This window comes from Ctenopharyngodon idella, chromosome 4 (assembly GCF_019924925.1).
Source record: "Ctenopharyngodon idella isolate HZGC_01 chromosome 4, HZGC01, whole genome shotgun sequence".
Taxonomy (NCBI): domain Eukaryota; kingdom Metazoa; phylum Chordata; class Actinopteri; order Cypriniformes; family Xenocyprididae; genus Ctenopharyngodon; species Ctenopharyngodon idella.
This window is the reverse complement of record NC_067223.1, coordinates 14,258,421-14,277,344: the sequence shown is the minus strand read 5'-3', so window position 1 is coordinate 14,277,344 and position 18,924 is coordinate 14,258,421. Positions and strand designations below refer to the sequence as shown.

Below are 18,924 nucleotides of genomic sequence, written 5' to 3'. Positions count from 1 at the left end.
GTTGTTTTTCAAACAACAAATGAATGGAAAGTTCCAAAAAGGACAAAATTAGTCCATATGACTTGTGTATTTCTTGGTTTTCTCAAACCATGAGAACTTACTGTGATGAACAGGTCAAAGTTTAAGTCTTTATTCAATGAAATGCTCGAGTGTTGAAATGATGAAAATTACTGTTGCTGTGTGAAGTGTTTGTTTCCAGTCTTGTCTGTCGCTGTGGTGTTTCTCTATATGAGCTTGATGAGGAGAGAAATCCAAACTCAAGAGAAGCAGCTTCACCAACTTCAACAGAACTTCTCCTCCAGAAGCTGGACAAACTGGAGGCTCATTTGTATGCCGTGGGTGAGTTACTGAGATCTATTTTGCTTCAGTGTTGTTGTAGACTTTGAATACTCGATGAACACAAATTCTTGCAGACGAGAGAAAACTCAAAGTGAGAAACAAGAAGAAGCCAGCAAAGAAGCTGTTTCAAAACTCCGATCTCTTAAAGAAATGGACTGTGGAACTTTCTGAGGACGATCAGAGGAAGGCTGAGGATCTCTTTCAGAAATACGGCTATAATGCCTTCCTCAGTGACCAGATGCCTCTGGTTTGGGAGCTGCCGGACACTCGAGACCACGGGTAAGTTTCAGTCATTCATGGAAATGCTCTTTAATTTTTTTTATAGATTTATTCATTTTGCTTTTGTCATTGTTCTGTAGATGCATTGGGTTTGAATAACCGCACAATCTGCCCACCATCGGCGTGGTGCTGATTTATCTGGATGAGGCTCTGTCTGTCATTCAAAGAGCCGTTTGCAGCATCATCAACAGAACTCCGAGATGAGGGAGAGATGGATACAAATGCAGAAGTTTTATAAAAGTAATATAAAAAAGTGATAAGCGCTTTCAAAACATGCTTTGTGAAGCTTCGAAACCTTTGCGAATCATTTAAACCAGTTATTCGGAGTGTGTATCAAATTTCTAAAGTCATGTAATTTCAGTAAACGAGGCATTGTTACACATCATAACTGTTTCAAAATTATTCAAGTTTATAAATTTGTACACATTTAATAACACAATATAAAAGAAGAGGTGCATTTGTAGGCCATTGGTTTGTATTTGTTTTATGCATGTTTGGGCTGAGTTTTCGCTGCATTTACACTGTTCTGACTGACAGCAATTTGAAACAATGAATCAATTTTCAAAAAGCTTTGTTTCTCCCATCACTATATCGAAATACAATTAACTCAGATACTTGAAAACAGAACACAAGGAGACTGAACTGACCAGCATACAGCCATAGAAAGAGAAGAGACAAGAGATTCGATTTTCAGATACCTTTTGCTTCAAATCAATATTTGTAATGTTATGATTCACCTCATAGTTTGTTGGATATCACTCCAAAACGTATAAAGCTACAGTAAAAAGATACTATAAAGAACCTATAAAGATGTTTACATGATTTATTTGACAGATGAGGACTTTGCCTGTGAAAAACCTCCTCCCAAAAAAGCTCGAACGGCTGTCAAAGACCTTGATTCAGAGAGCAACCGCAAGTCTACAAGTGCATCTCCAAATGAAGTTGTTGATCTCACCAGCTCATGAAGCAGGAAGAGGTTACAAAACAGCATTTTGCCTTTTCAAAACACATTTTATTACTAATCAGCCCAAATTCTTTGTGTAACTGCAAAGGAAAATCATTAATAGACCACTGATTGTATGTAATGACTCCATTGACCCTTTACTGTTGTGTTATTTTAGGACGTCTTTGGGTGATAAACTTTATGAAAGAGATTTGGAGGCAGCTTTAACTTTATCATTGCTGGACTCCTCAAGAACACAAGACGGAGAGCTTACAACCAAAACAGGTGAATGTTCTGCTTGTGTAAGAGTTCGTTTCCCTCATTCGAGAATTGCAAAGCAATCTTACTGTTGTTTAATGTCTCTTTGTGTTCTGCAGATGATTGTGACGCGTCTCAGCCTGTTCACTGTTCTCCACCTGTTCTGATACACTGCAGTGCTGATGGAAGCCATTTAGGTAATAACAAAAAAACATGTTTTGTCTGTTTACTGGGTCACAGACTGATTATTTGTACATATATATGGAGGTTTATGTGACATTTCCATGCAAAAACCTTCTCTAAACAAAAATCTGTGATTGATTTTGTACAGTAGGTGACAGTCATCCCCATCCAGATTCTGTCCTTCAGTGCTGTCAAACTGTAGCATTGATGACAGAAGTTTAGGTAAAGCAGGTGTGTTACTATGCAGATTAACTTTTGATGTTAATGTATTGTGTTGTCCACAAGATGTCGCTAAAAGACTGTTGTGTTAAGACAGATTCAAGTGCCTTTAGCACGGTTTGAGCCCCTTGATGTACTGTAGTGTTGATACTTTTCTTCAATTCATGTTATCAACGCTATAGGTAATCCATGTTAACGATAGTGGAGGTTGCAATGTAAAATATCTTTGTTGTTATCACACTAAAGTTCAGTTTATTGAGATATTTTGTGTTTTAAACTGTTAAAGACCTAAATGCAGAGTAATATGGAGAGTTAAAATGTTTTGTTCTTTCTTTTAAATGTGATTAATGTGTGGTGGCTAATACAAAGCTATCTGTTATAATATAAGCAGCTTGCTATTGAATTACATGTGCATTGAAATGTACTTTGATAGTTTAAAACTTAAGATGAGTTCATGTTATCAACACTATAGATGCCATGCTGTGGAATAAACGGTCAAGCCACAATCCCGAACCCCTCTGTGTCCACGTCCCCTTCCTCTACCACCTCCCACGATCATACACAACACAGCGCAGAGTAGCAGCGGCGGTGCTGGAGACCAGTAAGCGTGCGGAGAGAGAGAGAGGGCTACGTTAACAAAATTGAATTTTCAAAGTGTCAATCAGTGATATAAAAAGATAACAAATGCTACATTTTCTATGCATGTGTACCTCTGTGTTTATTATTGCCCTTGTTTTCAGGGCTGAATCTGATCAGTATGGACGCCTCCCGGTGTTTCCAAACAGAATGAAGCCTCAGAAAAGCAGAGAAAACCACTAAAGAAGAAGGACAACAAAGACGATGAGGACTACCAGCTGCAAAACACACAAGGTAATCTGAGCACCTTCACAATCTTAATTAATGAGGCCATATTATGCCCTTTTACAAAGTCTTAAATGTTGATTTTGGGGTCTACTAGAACAAGTTTTCATGTTTGAATGTTCAAAAAACACCTTATTTTTCACATATTTGACATTGTTTCAGCACCTCTATTCGCAGTCTGTCAGTAATGCTCTGATTAGTTCCTGTCTCTATAAAGCCCCTCTTTCTGAAAAGTGCAATGTCCTCTGATTGGTCGGCTGGATCAATGTGTTGTGATTGGTCAAGCGCTTCGAGCATGTTTTGGAAATGTCCCTCCCCTTACCCAAAGAGCTTAAAACCCAAGAGGCGACACTTTGATACTTTTTGGGTAACAACCACTAGATGGCGCTCCGGTAGCGCGGCCGCCATTATGGGGTGAAAATACTAACTGGACCATTGAATCCTTCACATCTTACACACCCAAAATCGGCGAATTTCACTGCCAAATCAGAAGCGCAATAGAGCAGTTTTTTTTTAAATTAAGTCACCAGTAAATTGTATGGCTCCCACAGAAAATGTTGTATTGTCTTATATATGTTTTATTTTACCAGTTGTGGAATCCAACCATTCAACCATCTGAGGTAACGTAGTTAGCCTACTTTATTGAGTATTTCCATTTTATGCAACTTTACACATTTATTAATAGTAAATGAACAATTAATAAATTTAAGATCATCATGTTTGCAGCGAACAATATATTTTAGATCTAGTGGAGTAATAGTAATAATATCTAGGTCTGAATTAAAATAGGCTATATTGTACATTTTAATGGATCACTCTATAACATAATGATCTTATAATACGTGATGCATTGCTGTGTCCGTTATCGCATAATTCACACTTTTGGACACTTTTGCTTCAATGGACATTGGACAACACTGCAAAATCAAGCTGTTATATTCATATATTTATTGTCCAACATTCCCAGTTTTTCTGATGCATGTCCTTAATTTAATTTCATATGTTGGTAATAATTCAGTGTTTATAAGCCTTTTAAAGAATTTTAACCCAAACTGACTGGGTTTCTAGAGAGCAAAGGTTTTGTAAAAAAAGTGTAAGACTTAAACACAAAGTTTGTAAAATGCACTGTTAAAAGGATTTGATGATCACTAGTGATAGTATTTTATTCTGTGTTGTCATCATTCAGGTTGGCTTTAATGTACGTTTTTTTTTAATAAAGCAGCTGATATTGCCATAGAAACTAGTGGACTCCCGACTTGCTTTCACCCCAAAATGGCGGAAACGCAGGGCTGCTGCTGGGCGCCGGTGTTGCAATGGAACGTTCTATTAAGTGTCGCTTCTTGTTAGTGTATATTCTTTGCCTTACCAACACACTACTAACTAACTCAACCAGGCCCCGCCCCCTTAGTTTGCACATGCCTTTGCAGACCTTTTTCATACTCCAACAGCAACACACTTAAGAAAGTTGAACATGTAAAAAAGCATTCTAGGTCCTCTTTAAAGTCACATGGATGTGGACTGTCCTCTGCTGCATATGTTTTCAGTGCTTACATGATGAAATTTAATACTACAGATTCAAAATATGGCATTTATTTATGGTTGTTCCTGTTGCAGATTCAGACAGTGATGCAGACTTCACTGAAGAAGAGGAAAGTGAAGACGAGACATTCACGATGAAGAAGAAAAAGGTGGTGAAACAAAAGACAGAAAAAAAGGCCCCACCTCCTATGAAGGACAACAAGGAAAAGAAAGAGAAAAAGTCCACGAAAGCCTCAAGCTAAAAGCTCGGGTACTTTTTTCCTGTTCTTAAGGGTGTGTTTTGTTCACATTTGTAGTTCGATTCTCTTGGTTCTTTTGGTCTAGACCAAAAAAAGAAAATGATACAAAATGGTGCCAGAATTTCCTCAGTCACACACACACACAAACAAAGATCTTCTGTGAGGAGATGGCGTTTCTGACGCCTGCAATGGGCAGTGTAGCTCCTATGACAAGAAAAACAGGTATGCTTGAGCATTCTGTCCTTTATAGGGTCACATCTTGTGACATCACATCCTGTCTTTGGTTCGTTTAGATGTTCCTATACCTGTCAAACCTCACCAGAGTTCATTTGGAAGCAAACCGAGACCCCCCTGAAAAAGTGGGTCCCGGTCCACTTATTTACTGTGCATCAGGGTTCTGATGACAGCGTTCACACTTATTCAAATGAACCGCACTAACAGAGCAATCGCACCAGAGTTCATTTTAATCGAACCAAATGCCAAGTGTGAACACACCCTAAATTTTACTGTTCAATAAAAGACGTCACACTAACATCTCTCTTTTTCTGACAGCTCCCAGCCCAACGCTCTGTCGAAGTCCAGCTGCTCCTGTGTCCGGACTGAAGAAGACGCCCAATACTCCACCTGTCTCTAAACCTGCACTCTGCTCCAGTCCTGCAGGGGGCAGACTGCCTAAGTGGAATCCCCCTGGTGAGACTGCAGGCTCAAATCATCAATGCAAAGTTGTCCATTTTTTACTGCCTAAAACAGACAAAGTTCTGTATTTTGTGGTCCTGTTGCAAACTCTTTCTAACTCCATCTCCAGGTCTGGTTGGCCGGAGTCCCGGTGCATCCCAGAATGCATCTATGAAGTCTCCTGGACAGGGGCTGCGCTTAGGACTTTCCTCTCTGGCTCGAGTCAAACCCCTTCAGCCTAATGCTGCTGTGAACTAAACAGACTAGTTTTAAACAAACAATGTAATGAGAAGCTGCACAGCGGTCTTTGGGTACGCTTAATGCATCTTTAGGTTTCCATGGCAGAAAAAGAAATATTAAAAAGTCTATTTTCTGACATTTGTCCATAATTTTAAGGCCTTTCATTCCTCACTTCTAGTAATATGTAGAGAATAAATTACTTTTTGATGTCATTGTAATGTTTTTGTGTGGTGTTTTAGCTTTGTAAATACGCACTTTTTGATAAACATTAAAGACTGTAATATGTTAAAATCTGGTTTTCCAAATGAAGACATTCATACAGGTTTGGAACAACTTGAGGGTGAGTAAATATGACAGAATGAACTATCCATTTAAGTGGACGCTCAAGCGTTGTCTCCCTCCAGTGGACAAAAAGAGCCATGTATGGAGGAGAGGGGAACAATGGAGAAGCACTCCTTGCCACAGTCATCTGGGGTTGAGCTTTGCTTTTGTAAATCTTCCTTGAAACATTATGTATTGTGAAAGTGCTATGCAAATAAAACTGAAACTCACCCAACACTCAGTTTTTAGAGCAACTGCAAACAAAAGATTTATAGTTTGTAAATACTGAGAAGTCTTGTTTGCAGAAGAAGGATGTGTCTATATAAATGTCACAATACTGTAAGTCAACTTTTAATGCTGCAGGTTATGTAAATACTCGACTGCATCAGTTGATCATATCTTTGGGAATACTCACTGTGCCTGATAAATACAGTGTGACTTGTAGTTTTGCACTGTAAAATATCTTTGACTTTTCCTAGTTTGGTGAAGTTTATGTGAGTGCTTCTCAATTGAAAACAAAAATTACATCAAATGGTTATTGGTGTAACAAGTGCCTTCTGTAATAATTGATTTAGGATAAATCAAAATTAATCAAAAACACATGACATGCGAAAATTACATTTTTAATGATTTAAAAAAAAAAAAAAATCTTTCTTTTTTTTTTGGTATCAAATGGACATTTTAGCAAGAGATTATTTGTCGTCCAAAATGGACCTGTTTTTTTTTTTTATGTTCATTAAGTGTTAATGGACTGTAGTGCCAGACTGGTTCATTTTACTGAATGATGTCTTTGAGGTTAAGAAAGTTTGGTAAAGTGAATATTTTCAAAGTTGTACCCGGACCAGGATTCAGTGTCCTGGTCTCCTCCCTCACAATAAATGACCAAGATTAATGTGATCATGGTAGAGTAATAAAGAACAGGCAAACTAAAAAAACACTCAGCAAACATTAGTGTCACATAACCGTACAACATGGGCCAGTGACCACAGACTAACTGACTCGTGAAGAAGGAAAACATCTTGAATTTTGCTGTTCTGATCATCATGAGAATCAGTGTGAAGAGTTTGTTTCCAGTCTTGTCTGTCGCTGTGGTGTTTTTCTATATGAACTCTGTCAATTGGAAAATCCAAACACAAGAGAAGCAGCTTCACCAAGTCCAGCAGAACTTCTCATTACACAGCGAACTTCTCCTCAAGAAGCTGGACAAACTGGAGGCTCATTTATATGCTGTGGGTGAGTTACTGAGATCTGTTTTGTACCAAATCTGAATCAAATTTGACAAAAATAATTTCTGATCACCTGTTGTATTACATGCTACCCTTTAAGATCTATCTATCTATCTATCTATCTATCTATCTGTTGTAATCTTAAATCAAAATGTTATAACTCGCTCTTCCTGTGAAATGCAGCATGCAAAAATTTTCCATCAGCAATGCAATTAATTGCTTTTAAAAGATTAAAACAGCTGTTACAAGATCACTGGGGTATTTCTTTTTAAACATATTTTTAAAAAAACATTTATCAAAAGTATTTTTTTAAATCTTGAGAGAAAAAAACTTACTGAGTGCACCTTTAGTTTTACATGTACATGCACAATATTATTTTAATCACTATTTTGAAGAAACATGGTTGGTATGTAATGTAATGTGAAGTTACTGTAGACAATGATTTGATAAGATGAAGATAAAACAACGGAAATCTGTCAATGTGAGCTGTACTTCGCTGGTATACCAGAATAAAAAGTTCTAACGAATTTTATTGACTTACAATTAAACATTTTTGCAGAAGAGAAAAGCCTCAAAGTGAGAAATGAAAAGAAGTCAGCGAAGAAGCTGTTTCCAAACTCTGATCTCTTCAAAAAATGGACTGTGGAACTTTCTGAGGACGATCAGAGGAAGGCTGAGGATCTCTTTCAGAAATACGGCTATAATGCCTTCCTCAGTGACCAGATGCCTCTGGATCGGGAGCTGCAGGACACTCGAGACCACAGGTGAGTTTCAGTCATTCATGAAATTGCTCTGATGTTCTTGATGGATTCATCCATTTTGCTTTTGTCATTGTTCTGTAGATGCATTGGACGTGAATATCCACACAATCTGCCCACCATCAGCGTGGTGCTGATTTATCTGGATGAGGCTCTGTCTGTCATTCAAAGAGCCATTTGCAGCATCATCAACAGAACTCCAGCCCACCTGCTGAAAGAGATCATACTGGTGGACGACCACAGCAAAAATGGTTTGTTCCTCTCAAAACCCCATCATATAGTCTCAGTTTGTACACAAACTGAGCCAGTCATTCTGGATGTATGTCTTCACAGAAGAGCTGAAGACACAGCTGCATGTTTATATCAGCTCCATCAATGAGAAGCACCCAGGCCTGGTGAAGAAGGTGACCCATCCAGAGCAGAAAGGCCTGTCCCAGGCCAGAATCGCAGGCTGGAAGGCTGCCACCGGGGATGTGGTTGCCATTTTGGACGCCCACATTGAGGTCCATGTCAAATGGTGTGAAACTGCTCGGCTGACTTCAGTGTCTGGCAATAAAATCAATATTTGTTCAGCTAGATGATATTAAAACAATATTGCAAAATTGGTGCGAAGCAGTGTTTGTTTAGTATTATTTTGAATTAGCTTTTAGTTTTTAGTTTGTGATTTTGTTATGTTTATATTTCATTGTATTTCAGCTTTATTTCAATTAACAAAAATTAACAGACACAATGATAGTATAACAATGAAATCACATTTTCTCAAGTACTCTCTCACTTTAGGGCGGAGCCTCTGCTTGCACGTATCCAGGCTGATCGCACGCTGGTCCTGAGCCCCGTGTTTGACAGAGTGAATTACTATGACTTGGAAGTGATCAAGTATCCCCCCTCTGCTCATGGTTTTGACTGGGCTCTCTGGTGCATGTACATGCCTTTCCCACAGAAGTGGTACGATCAAAAGGACCCTTCACAGCCAGGAAAGTGAGTGTATCTTGTGCAATACTGTGTTTAAGATGTGATTCTGTACTAAACAGGCCATATGCTTTTTTATGTTTTCCTTTTCCTTTAGTATGTAATGTATCTGTTAGTGCATGTACTGTATAAGATCTGTAAATTTACAAAGCTCATAGTTTGCCACAAAAGGTATTCATTCTAACAGAGAACACTGCTCCAGACCTGCCTAAAACGCAATGACCGAAGTCCAGATTGTAACGCCACGCCAGCAGAGGGAGCCCTCTCCCGAGTACTGACTGTATGCCGCTCCCTCTGTTTCACTGGTTACTTCCTGTTTGGTGGACATTTAAGCATGGCATTGCTCCTTGTACTTCGCGAAGTATTGCCAGCCTGTCTGCCTTACCGAGCGTTTTCCCATTGCTATTATTTTGCCTTATTGTGTATGATCATTGCCTGTTTCACCTGTTTACTGCCTTTTGGATTGCCCACTGTTCTGTTGCCTGGATTGGACTGCCTTATTGTGTTTGTACCTCTGCCTGCCTCATGTTTACGATTATTTGCCTGCTGTTTTGGATTTGTTTGCTGTGGATACATTAAACACTGCATATGGATTCTAATGCCGCCTCAGCGTCCTTACATAATACTTCGCCACCGAAGAATCCAGCAGATGTTACGAATCTACAGGCCGCGTTCGCTTATCAGAGCGACGTTCTCAAGGAGTACTGTGATCAACTGGCTAAAGCTCAAGCGGCTAATGACTACCTCACTCAGTATTTGCGATCGCTACCACCGCCTATGCCCAGAAAGGTAAGCTTTGCATTACCTGACAAGTTTAATGGTTCTGCTGAGCAATGTAAAGGTTTCATCCGCCAAGTAGAAATCTTTTTCATGCATCAGGGAAGTGACTTTGATTCTGATGAGAAGAAGTGTGCATTCCTCATGTCATTGCTAACGGGCAAAGCGATCGAGTGGGCCGCTGCAGTTTGGGAAACTGATCGCTTGTTCCAAACATCCTACCCGTACTTCATAAAACAACTTAGAGATGTGTTTGAATACCCAGCAGGGGGCAAGGATGTTTCCACTCGTTTGATGCAGCTAACTCAAGGCCGCAAATCCGCCGCTGAATATGCTATTGAGTTCAGAACGCTTGCTGCTCAGAGTAGTTGGAACGATGTGTCACTCAAGGCCCTGTTTCGTCGCAGTTTGAATATGGAGTTACAGGCAGAGCTTGCATGTAAGGGTGAAGAGCACTCCTTTTCTGAGTATGTCACATTAGCCATCAAGATTGACAATCTCATGCGTACTCATCGCCCTCAAAGCAAGTCAACAAAACCCATGCATACCTCGCAAACTACACAGATTTCCGACTCAAGCCACGCCAATGATCATGCCAGTCCTGAGCCCATGCAGCTAGGGGTCACGAGATTATCTACTGATGAGAGATCAAGACGATTGATTCAGAATCTATGTTTCTACTGCGGTAATGCAGGCCACCGCAACGCAGTCTGTCCTCTCAAAGCCCGGAGAAACTACGCTGACAACAGTCAAGTAAGTGTGGACAATATTTCAGTTCCCAACGCCAAATCTCTCACTACTACTGTCACGATTACTGCTGAAAATGTCTCCTTTGAATTCACAGCGCTGATTGACTCTGGCTCAGCATTAAACCTAATTCATCAGGACCTCATTACAACATTCAACATTCCCGTCCAACACTGTGAACCTCCACTCAAGGTAAACACCGTTAACAACAAACCCATTGGAGATGGCATCACTCAACTAACTCTGCCCATGAAAATGCAAGTAGGACTATTTCACCAAGAAACCATCACCTTCTACGTCCTTGATTCTCCGTGCCATGAAATCATCCTTGGGTACCCATGGCTATCTGTTCACGACCCAGTCATCTCTTGGCAACATGGTGAGATCCTACATTGGTCACAATTCTGTTTTTCTAATTGCCTGAGTAACACCATTACCAAGTCTTGTTTTACCACCAGCATAGAGAGTCCAGAATGTAAGCCAGTCGCCATACCATCATGCTATCAAGAACTTCAGGAAGTCTTCAGCAAAACCAAGGCCACTCAGCTGCCACCTCATCGTCCATGGGACTGTGCCATAGATCTCCTACCCAATGCCATACCACCGAAAAGTAAAGTATATCCTCTGTCACGTCCAGAAAGTCAAGCTATGGAAGAATACATCGAGGAAGCTCTCAATTCTGGTTTCATTCGTCCATCCACTTCCCCAGCAGCTGCAGGCTTCTTTTTCGTCGAGAAGAAGGATGGAGGACTTCGTCCATGCATTGATTATCGAGGTTTAAACAATGTTACAGTTAAGTTTCGCTATCCTCTACCACTAGTTCCTGCAGCACTTGAACAACTCAGAGAAGCTAAAATATACACCAAGCTGGATCTTAGAAGTGCTTATAACCTCATTAGAATCAAGGAAGGTGACGAGTGGAAGACTGCATTTTTGACCACTAGGGGGCACTATGAATACCAGGTCATGCCGTACGGGCTAGCCAATGCACCTGCAGTCTTCCAGTCATTCATTAACGAGATCTTCAAGGACATTCTGAACAAATATGTTGTGGCTTACATAGATGATATCTTGATTTATTCCAAGTCTGAGGAAGAACACAAGGGTCATGTCAGAACTGTACTCACCAGACTGTTAGAAAATCAACTCTATGTCAAGGCAGAAAAATGTGAGTTCCATGTACAACGAACATCTTTTCTAGGGTACAACGTCAGTCATCAAGGTGTGGAAATGGACAACTCCAAGATCACGGCAGTCACTGAATGGCCCCAACCCACTACAGTCAAGGAGCTTCAGCGCTTTCTGGGGTTTGCCAATTTCTACCGGCGCTTTATACGCAACTACAGCATCACAGCAGCACCACTAACATCCCTACTGAAAGGTAAACCGTCAAAGTTGAAATGGACTGATCACGCTACACAAGCATTTGCCAACCTCAAGCACAGCTTTACGACTGCACCAATCCTAAAGCATCCCGATCCCAATTTACCATTCGTCCTGGAAGTCGACGCATCCGACTGTGGAATAGGTGCAGTGCTCTCCCAACGCCACGGACAACCAGGCAAGCTTTTCCCCTGTGCTTACTTTTCTAGAAAACTCACGGACGCTGAGCGAAACTACGATGTTGGCAACAAGGAGCTTCTAGCTATGAAGGCAGCCATTGAAGAATGGAGACATTGGTTGGAAGGTTCCACTCACCCCTTCCAGGTAATCACAGATCACAAAAACCTTGAGTACATAAAAGGTGCAAAAAGACTAAATCCTCGCCAGGCTCGTTGGTCCTTGTTCTTTACCAGATTCCAGTTCACTGTGACCTACCGTCCTGGTAGTAAGAACAGCAAAGCTGACGCTCTCTCCAGGAGACATGATCACCCACAGGCGGAGAACCAACCTGAATCCATCTTGCCACCATCCATCATCATCGCACCAATCACTTGGGATCTGATGGATGAAATCCAAAGAGAACAGAGCAATGAACCCAAACCACCAGGCTGTCCTGCTAACAAACATTATGTTCCATCCAGGCTTCGACTCCGAGTCATGCAATGGGTCCACACGTCACTTTGCTCTGGGCATCCAGGTATTTCACGAACACTACACCTCACACAAAATTCCTCCTGGTGGCCATCTATGGTTAAGGATATAACAAACTACGTCAAGTCATGTTCAGTGTGTGCACAGTCTAAAACCCCCAAGGAACTTCCATCTGGTCTATTACAACCATTGCCCATACCTCAAAGACCTTGGTCACACCTTTCAGTAGACTTTGTCACTGACCTGCCCCCATGTAATGGGTTTACCACGATCCTAGTAATCATTGACCGCTTCTCTAAAGCTTGCAGACTCATTCCTTTAAAGGGTCTTCCCACAGCTATGGAAACCGCTCAGGCGATGTTCCACCACGTCTTCAGGGTTTACGGTATCCCCGAGGATATTGTTTCTGACCGAGGAACCCAGTTCACATCTCAGGTATGGAAAGCATTCTGCAAACAACTTGACATTAATGTCAGTCTAACTTCAGGCTACCATCCGGAATCCAACGGGCAAGTGGAGAGGCTGAACCAAGAGATCGGCAGATACCTCAGATCATACTGTGGGCGTGAACAGCATCGGTGGTCAGAGTTTCTACCATGGGCAGAGTATGCACAGAACTCATTGAGGCACTCATCCACTGGTCTTACACCGTTCCAGTGTGTCCTAGGATACCAACCCCCTATGTTCCCGTGGTCTGGAGAACCGTCCCTGGTACCTGCAGTCGATGACTGGATTCGCCGTAGCGAGAGGGTGTGGGACAGCGCTCACGTACCTCTACAAAGAGCTGTCAGGAATCAGGAGATTCAAGCCAATCGACGACGTCGCCCACATCCTCCCTACCAACCTGGACAAAGGGTCTGACTCTCTACACGGGACCTCAAGCTGCGGCTACCCAGCAGGAAGCTCAGCCCAAGGTACGTAGGCCCATTCAAGATCTTGAGACAGATTAATGCGGTCACTTATGAGTTAGAGCTTCCTGTTAATTATCGCATCTCTCCCTCCTTCCATGTTTCCCTCCTGAAACCGGTCCACCCGGATGCTGACCCCAACGTCGAGAACCGAGAGCCACCTCCACCGCTGGACATTGATGGAACCCCGGCATATGCGGTAAAGGAGTTGTTGGACTCCAGACGGAGAGGGGGTCAGCTCCAATACTTGGTGGACTGGGAGGGATACGGACCTGAAGAGAGATCCTGGGTAGCCGCTCACGACATTCTGGATCCATCACTTATTGAGGAATTTCATCGAGCCAGACCCGATCGTCCAGCACCGCGACCACGGGGACGTCCACGTAGAGCGCCAAGAGTCGCTCCTGGGGGGGGGGGGGATTCTGTAACGCCACGCCAGCAGAGGGAGCCCTCTCCCGAGTACTGACTGTATGCCGCTCCCTCTGTTTCACTGGTTACTTCCTGTTTGGTGGACATTTAAGCATGGCATTGCTCCTTGTACTTCGCGAAGTATTGCCAGCCTGTCTGCCTTACCGAGCGTTTTCCCATTGCTATTATTTTGCCTTATTGTGTATGATCATTGCCTGTGTCACCTGTTTACTGCCTTTGGATTGCCCACTGTTCTGTTGCCTGGATTGGACTGCCTTATTGTGTTTGTACCTCTGCCTGCCTCACGTTTACGATTATTTGCCTGCTGTTTTGGATTTGTTTGCTGTGGATACATTAAACACTGCATATGGATTCTAATGCCGCCTCAGCGTCCTTACACAGATATTACTTCTGTAAATTTCTGTCACAATTTACTTTTACAGCAGCGCCATCTTTGATTTTTAATGGGAATGAGTGCGAGGCTGTGAGGAGATAAACACAGTCTGCCATGTTTATCTCCTCGCCAGATCATTTAACAGCAGCATTCAAGTAAGAAATGTATTATTAAAGCTACTAAGTTATTCTTATTTAGTTCAGGGAACCAGGGAGGCCCCAGCAACTCAGGAGACCAGGGAGGCTCGGGCTTCGTGGCCTTGCAGAGGAAGCCAGGTTTGGCCACTATGGCCGGGGACGTATAGGGTTGCGCTCTGGGACTGGAACGAACACTGGGCTGAGCTCTGGGACTGGAACAAGCACTGGGCTGAGCTCTGAGGCAGAAGCAGGCATAGCGCTAAGTTCAGGGACTGAAGCCATCACTGGACTCTGGTCAGGGTCTGGAGCCATCAATAGACTCTGGTCAGGGGCTGGAGCCTTCACTGGGCTCTGGTCAGGGTCTGGAGCCATCAATAGACTCTGGTCAGGGGCTGGAGCCTTCACTGGGCTCTGGTCAGGGGCTGGAACCGACACTGGACTCCGGTCAGGGCCTGGAGCCAACACTGGACAATAGTCAGAGGCTGCAGCCGACACTGGACGATAGTCAGGGCCTGGAGCCGACACTGGACGATAGTCAGAGGCTGGAGCCGACACTGGACGATAGTCAGGGCCTGGAGCCGACACTGGACGATAATCAGAGGCTGGAGCCGACACTGGACGATAGTCAGGGCCTGGAGCCGACACTGGACGATAATCAGAGGCTGGAGCCGACACTGGACAATAGTCAGGGCCTGGAGCCGACACTGGACGATAGTCAGGGCCTGGAGCCGACACTGGACGATAGTCAGGGCCTGGAGCCGACACTGGACGATAATCAGAGGCTGGAGCCGGGGACTGGGGATTTTCTCTTACTGGAACTGACTGGTGAATTTCTGTCACAGGAACAGACTCTGAAACTTCTCTCACAGGACCAAATTGGGGACTTCACCCTCTGGAGCGGATTCGGTGATTTCACTCACTGGAAGCATTGTGATCTTTGGAATTGGCAATGCTGTAATCCTTGGAGCGGAATTTTCTTTCACGTGAACGATCCCACAAACTTCCGTCACTGGAACAGACTCACAGACTAGAACCTGCTCAGAATTAGACAGCTTTCCTGGGTCGAGGGAAGACTGGAGATTCAGGCTTGGTGACCATGACGGCTGACATGCAGGTTTCTTCAACAGCATAGGATGATTCACACAGCCATAGAATATAATCTATATACTCCTTTAATGAACAAGTTGTTGCCGCCGCTAGAACTTGCTGATAAAGATGGTCGTCTAATCCACACCAAAAAATGGTTTTTAAAGTGTTGTCATTCCAGATTACCTGACTTGAGAGCTCGAGGAACTCCTCTACATAGTCCTTCGTCGGGCGGCCATATTGAAAACGGAAGAATAGCAGATTAGCGGGGTCAATAGGGGTGCAGAGAATGCTCATTATGTTCTCTGTCATGCAACAGAAGGAGAAACAAGGTAAGTAGCAATGTACTGGTAGTTACTGAGCAGATACCAGAAAAGAAGCAAGGGAGAAACACGGGTGAGTATCACAGCAGACTGAGAGTTTGCAGATAACTTAGCTTGAAGGTGATTGAGGAGTTTGTGCAGGGTGGTGAGCAGGAAGGGTTCTGGGAAGTGTAGTGCTGAGGGTGACCGAGCTGGTGACTGTGACAATATAAACACTAAAGTCTACGGTAGCGATCAAATTAGAGCAAATCCCCTTTAGAAGGTAACATGGCGTTTCAAATAACGCTTGTGTTGATTACATCGTTATGCCATATATTCATTCTAATATTCATTCTAATTAATTAACCATTTTTAAAGACTGAAAATCTCGAGGGAATTAGTCTTCCGTGTTCTGAAGTCATACCTGCACCACTCTATGAAATGTGTAAAGAAAAAAGGTGCGACACGATTATGGGGCATTATATTTCTGACACACTCTTGAGGTGTTTTTTGCCAATCACAAAGCAGTGGGTCAGCTGGCCAATTAGAGCACTCTAGGCTTTTTGGAAGGAGGAGCTTTGTAGAAATCAAAGTGTGTCCAACAGCCTGGGAATAGAAGGGCTGCAATAATGTACATTATGTGAAAAATTATGTGTTTTTTGAACAGTAAACCATGTTAACCTATTCTACCCAATAAACAAAATAATTACCTTTTAAAATAGCATCATTTGGCCTCTTTAAATTCTTGTTGCATGAAAGCAGTTTAATGCTGGCAATCGTGCTGTTGAGCTGATGTTGCTGAATTGTGCCCTATTAAATCCATCCTCTCCGCCTGTTCTCCAGGAGTCCCTCTGTAATGGGAATACTCGTGGTTGATCGTCTGTTCTTTGGAGAGATTGGGAGTCTGGATGGAGGGATGCAGGTGTACGGAGGAGAGAATGTTGAATTAGGAATACGGGTAAAGTACATGAACATACTACTGATTTATATTATACTCTATATATTATACTATATTCAGTGTTGATTTTTCTCGGCTCAGGTGTGGCTTTGTGGAGGAAGTATAGAGATTGTTCCCTGCTCTAAAGTTGCCCACATTGAAAGGGCGCACAAACCCTACATGCCTGACCTTAGCAATGTAATGAAGAGAAATGCCCTCAGAGTGGCAGAAGTTTGGATGGACGAATACAAGAGAAATGTCCACATCGCCTGGGGTGTCCCCATACAGGTAGATCTAATGAAAAGATTCAGCTACACAACTTCTGGGTTTTCAAATCCAGTTCTAAGAGTCTTAAGGTGTTGATTCTCTCAGGTTTGGTTTGAGACCTTTAAAGTCAACCGAGATGTGTGACTAAAGGTTTTGAGGTTTGAAATGTTAAATGGATTTGGCTCTTTATTAGATTTATGATCTGTTCTCTCCTTTTCCCACAGAATCATGGAATAGACATCGGTGATGTTTCAGAGAGAAAGAAACTGAGAGAGAGGCTGAAATGCAAACCATTCAAATGGTATCTGGAAAATGTCTATACTGCATTAAATCCCACAAATATACTTGCTTATGGAGCGGTGAGTGACATACAGTTCACTATGACTCGAGAGTTTTATATAAAAAAGTTTTAATATAATGTCCTTATCTCCATCACACAGCTGATTAATGATCTACAAACAAGTTTATGTTTGGATAAGGGGCCAGTTGAGGAGAATATTCCCATTTTATATCCATGTCATTTCTCTACCTCACAGGTAATATCTTCTCTTCTCTTCTCTTCTCTTCTCTTCTTTATTTTTGAGGAATATTTGACTTCACTTCAGTTTCTTCTCACACAGGTATTTTACTATACAGCAAGTGGTGAGATACTTGCTGATCCCCTGCCGTCCCTTTTACATGATCGGAGCCGCTGTCTAATTGATCCCGGCTCAGGCAGATTTCCAGAGCTGTCCTGGTGTTCAGACACTGAAAAACCAAAACACATGTACTGGGATTTCAAACAGGTGAACAAACCCCAAATACTGATAGGATACTGTGGTATATCACAATTTGAACTTTGCATGAACAAAATGTTCATCATCTTGTTTGATTTTCAGGGACAGGCCATACAGAACAGAGAAACCAAACGCTGTCTGGAGATCAACGCTGAGCAGAATGAAAAATATGAAAAAAACGTTTTTATTCAGGAGTGCAGAAACCAGCACTGGAGGATACAACATTTAATTCAGGACTTATGAAACGCAAGAAAATCAATTTAGATAAACGCAGCTGACACGCTGGAGCCTGCTGGAGAAACATCACAGATAGTGTTGGTGCTAAAAATGTGAATGCAGCTACGCACTGAAAGAAATTAGGTACTAAAAATGTACTTGCTGTTACATTTGTAAATTATCAGTTCAAGGGAAGTAGGGAGTGTGACGCCATTTCTTTTGCATATATCGTTTGTTCTATGTTTTGGGTTAAGGGAGTAAGGGAAGTTGTATTTTTCTTCTGATGTGTTTTCTTTTTTCTTTTTTTTAAGGGAATTTAGATGGAACTAAATTTTTGTTTGTTATTTTGGCCTTGTCCACTCCTGAATTGTATCTGTTTGTTTCTGATTTTCATTATAATTTTGTCAATCTATTTTTGTTTGATATTATCTTATTTCTGAGTGAGCGCACATTCATTTATGTTATAGCTGGCCTTAGGCGGCCGTAACAAATTTTAAAATCAAAAATCAAAATAAAACACAGGAAAATTTTACTTGCATGTCATGTGACTGTTAACTGACATCAGAGATCTGTGAAAATGTGAATGTGCTGTTAAACTATTGAAATATTTAGAAATGGTTTCATGCTTCTATATAGTCTGCCCTATTACTAACAGCCCTCCATGGGGCATGTTGTCACAAAATGTCAATGTCTATTAAAGGAATAACCAAAAAAAAAAAATTTTTTCATCATTTACTTACCACAAATAGAGATATTTAGCAGAACATCCAGACTGTTGTTTTCCAAACAACAAATGAATGGAAAGCTCCAAAAAGGACAAAATTAGTGCATATGACTTGTGTATTTCTTGGTTTTCTCAAACCATGAGAACTTACTGTGATGAACA

General features: G+C 41.9%; 2 protein-coding genes across 2 annotated transcripts in view; both read left to right on the top strand.

The window, feature by feature from the left end:
• The window catches only part of rad51ap1 (RAD51 associated protein 1), a 35,004-nt gene extending 29,087 nt beyond the window's left edge, over positions 1-5,917 (top strand). Inside the window, exons 9-10 of the mRNA XM_051892146.1 lie at positions 5,413-5,550; positions 5,666-5,917. Of these exons, the coding sequence (XP_051748106.1) occupies positions 5,413-5,550; positions 5,666-5,793 (266 nt within the window). The 3' untranslated portion in view covers positions 5,794-5,917. The remainder of the gene's footprint in view (positions 1-5,412; positions 5,551-5,665) is intronic.
• A 1,196-nt stretch (positions 5,918-7,113) lies between these two features.
• LOC127511357 (probable polypeptide N-acetylgalactosaminyltransferase 8) lies at positions 7,114-18,751 on the top strand. The gene is made up of 11 exons (XM_051892142.1): positions 7,114-7,329; positions 7,882-8,086; positions 8,165-8,331; positions 8,414-8,597; positions 8,861-9,058; positions 16,686-16,800; positions 16,882-17,067; positions 17,271-17,405; positions 17,487-17,582; positions 17,667-17,831; positions 17,925-18,751. The coding sequence occupies exons 1-11, from the start codon at positions 7,140-7,142 to the stop codon at positions 18,063-18,065; spliced, it is 1,782 nt and encodes a 593-aa protein (XP_051748102.1). The 5' UTR covers positions 7,114-7,139; the 3' UTR covers positions 18,066-18,751.
• The last annotated feature ends 173 nt before the right edge of the window (positions 18,752-18,924 follow it).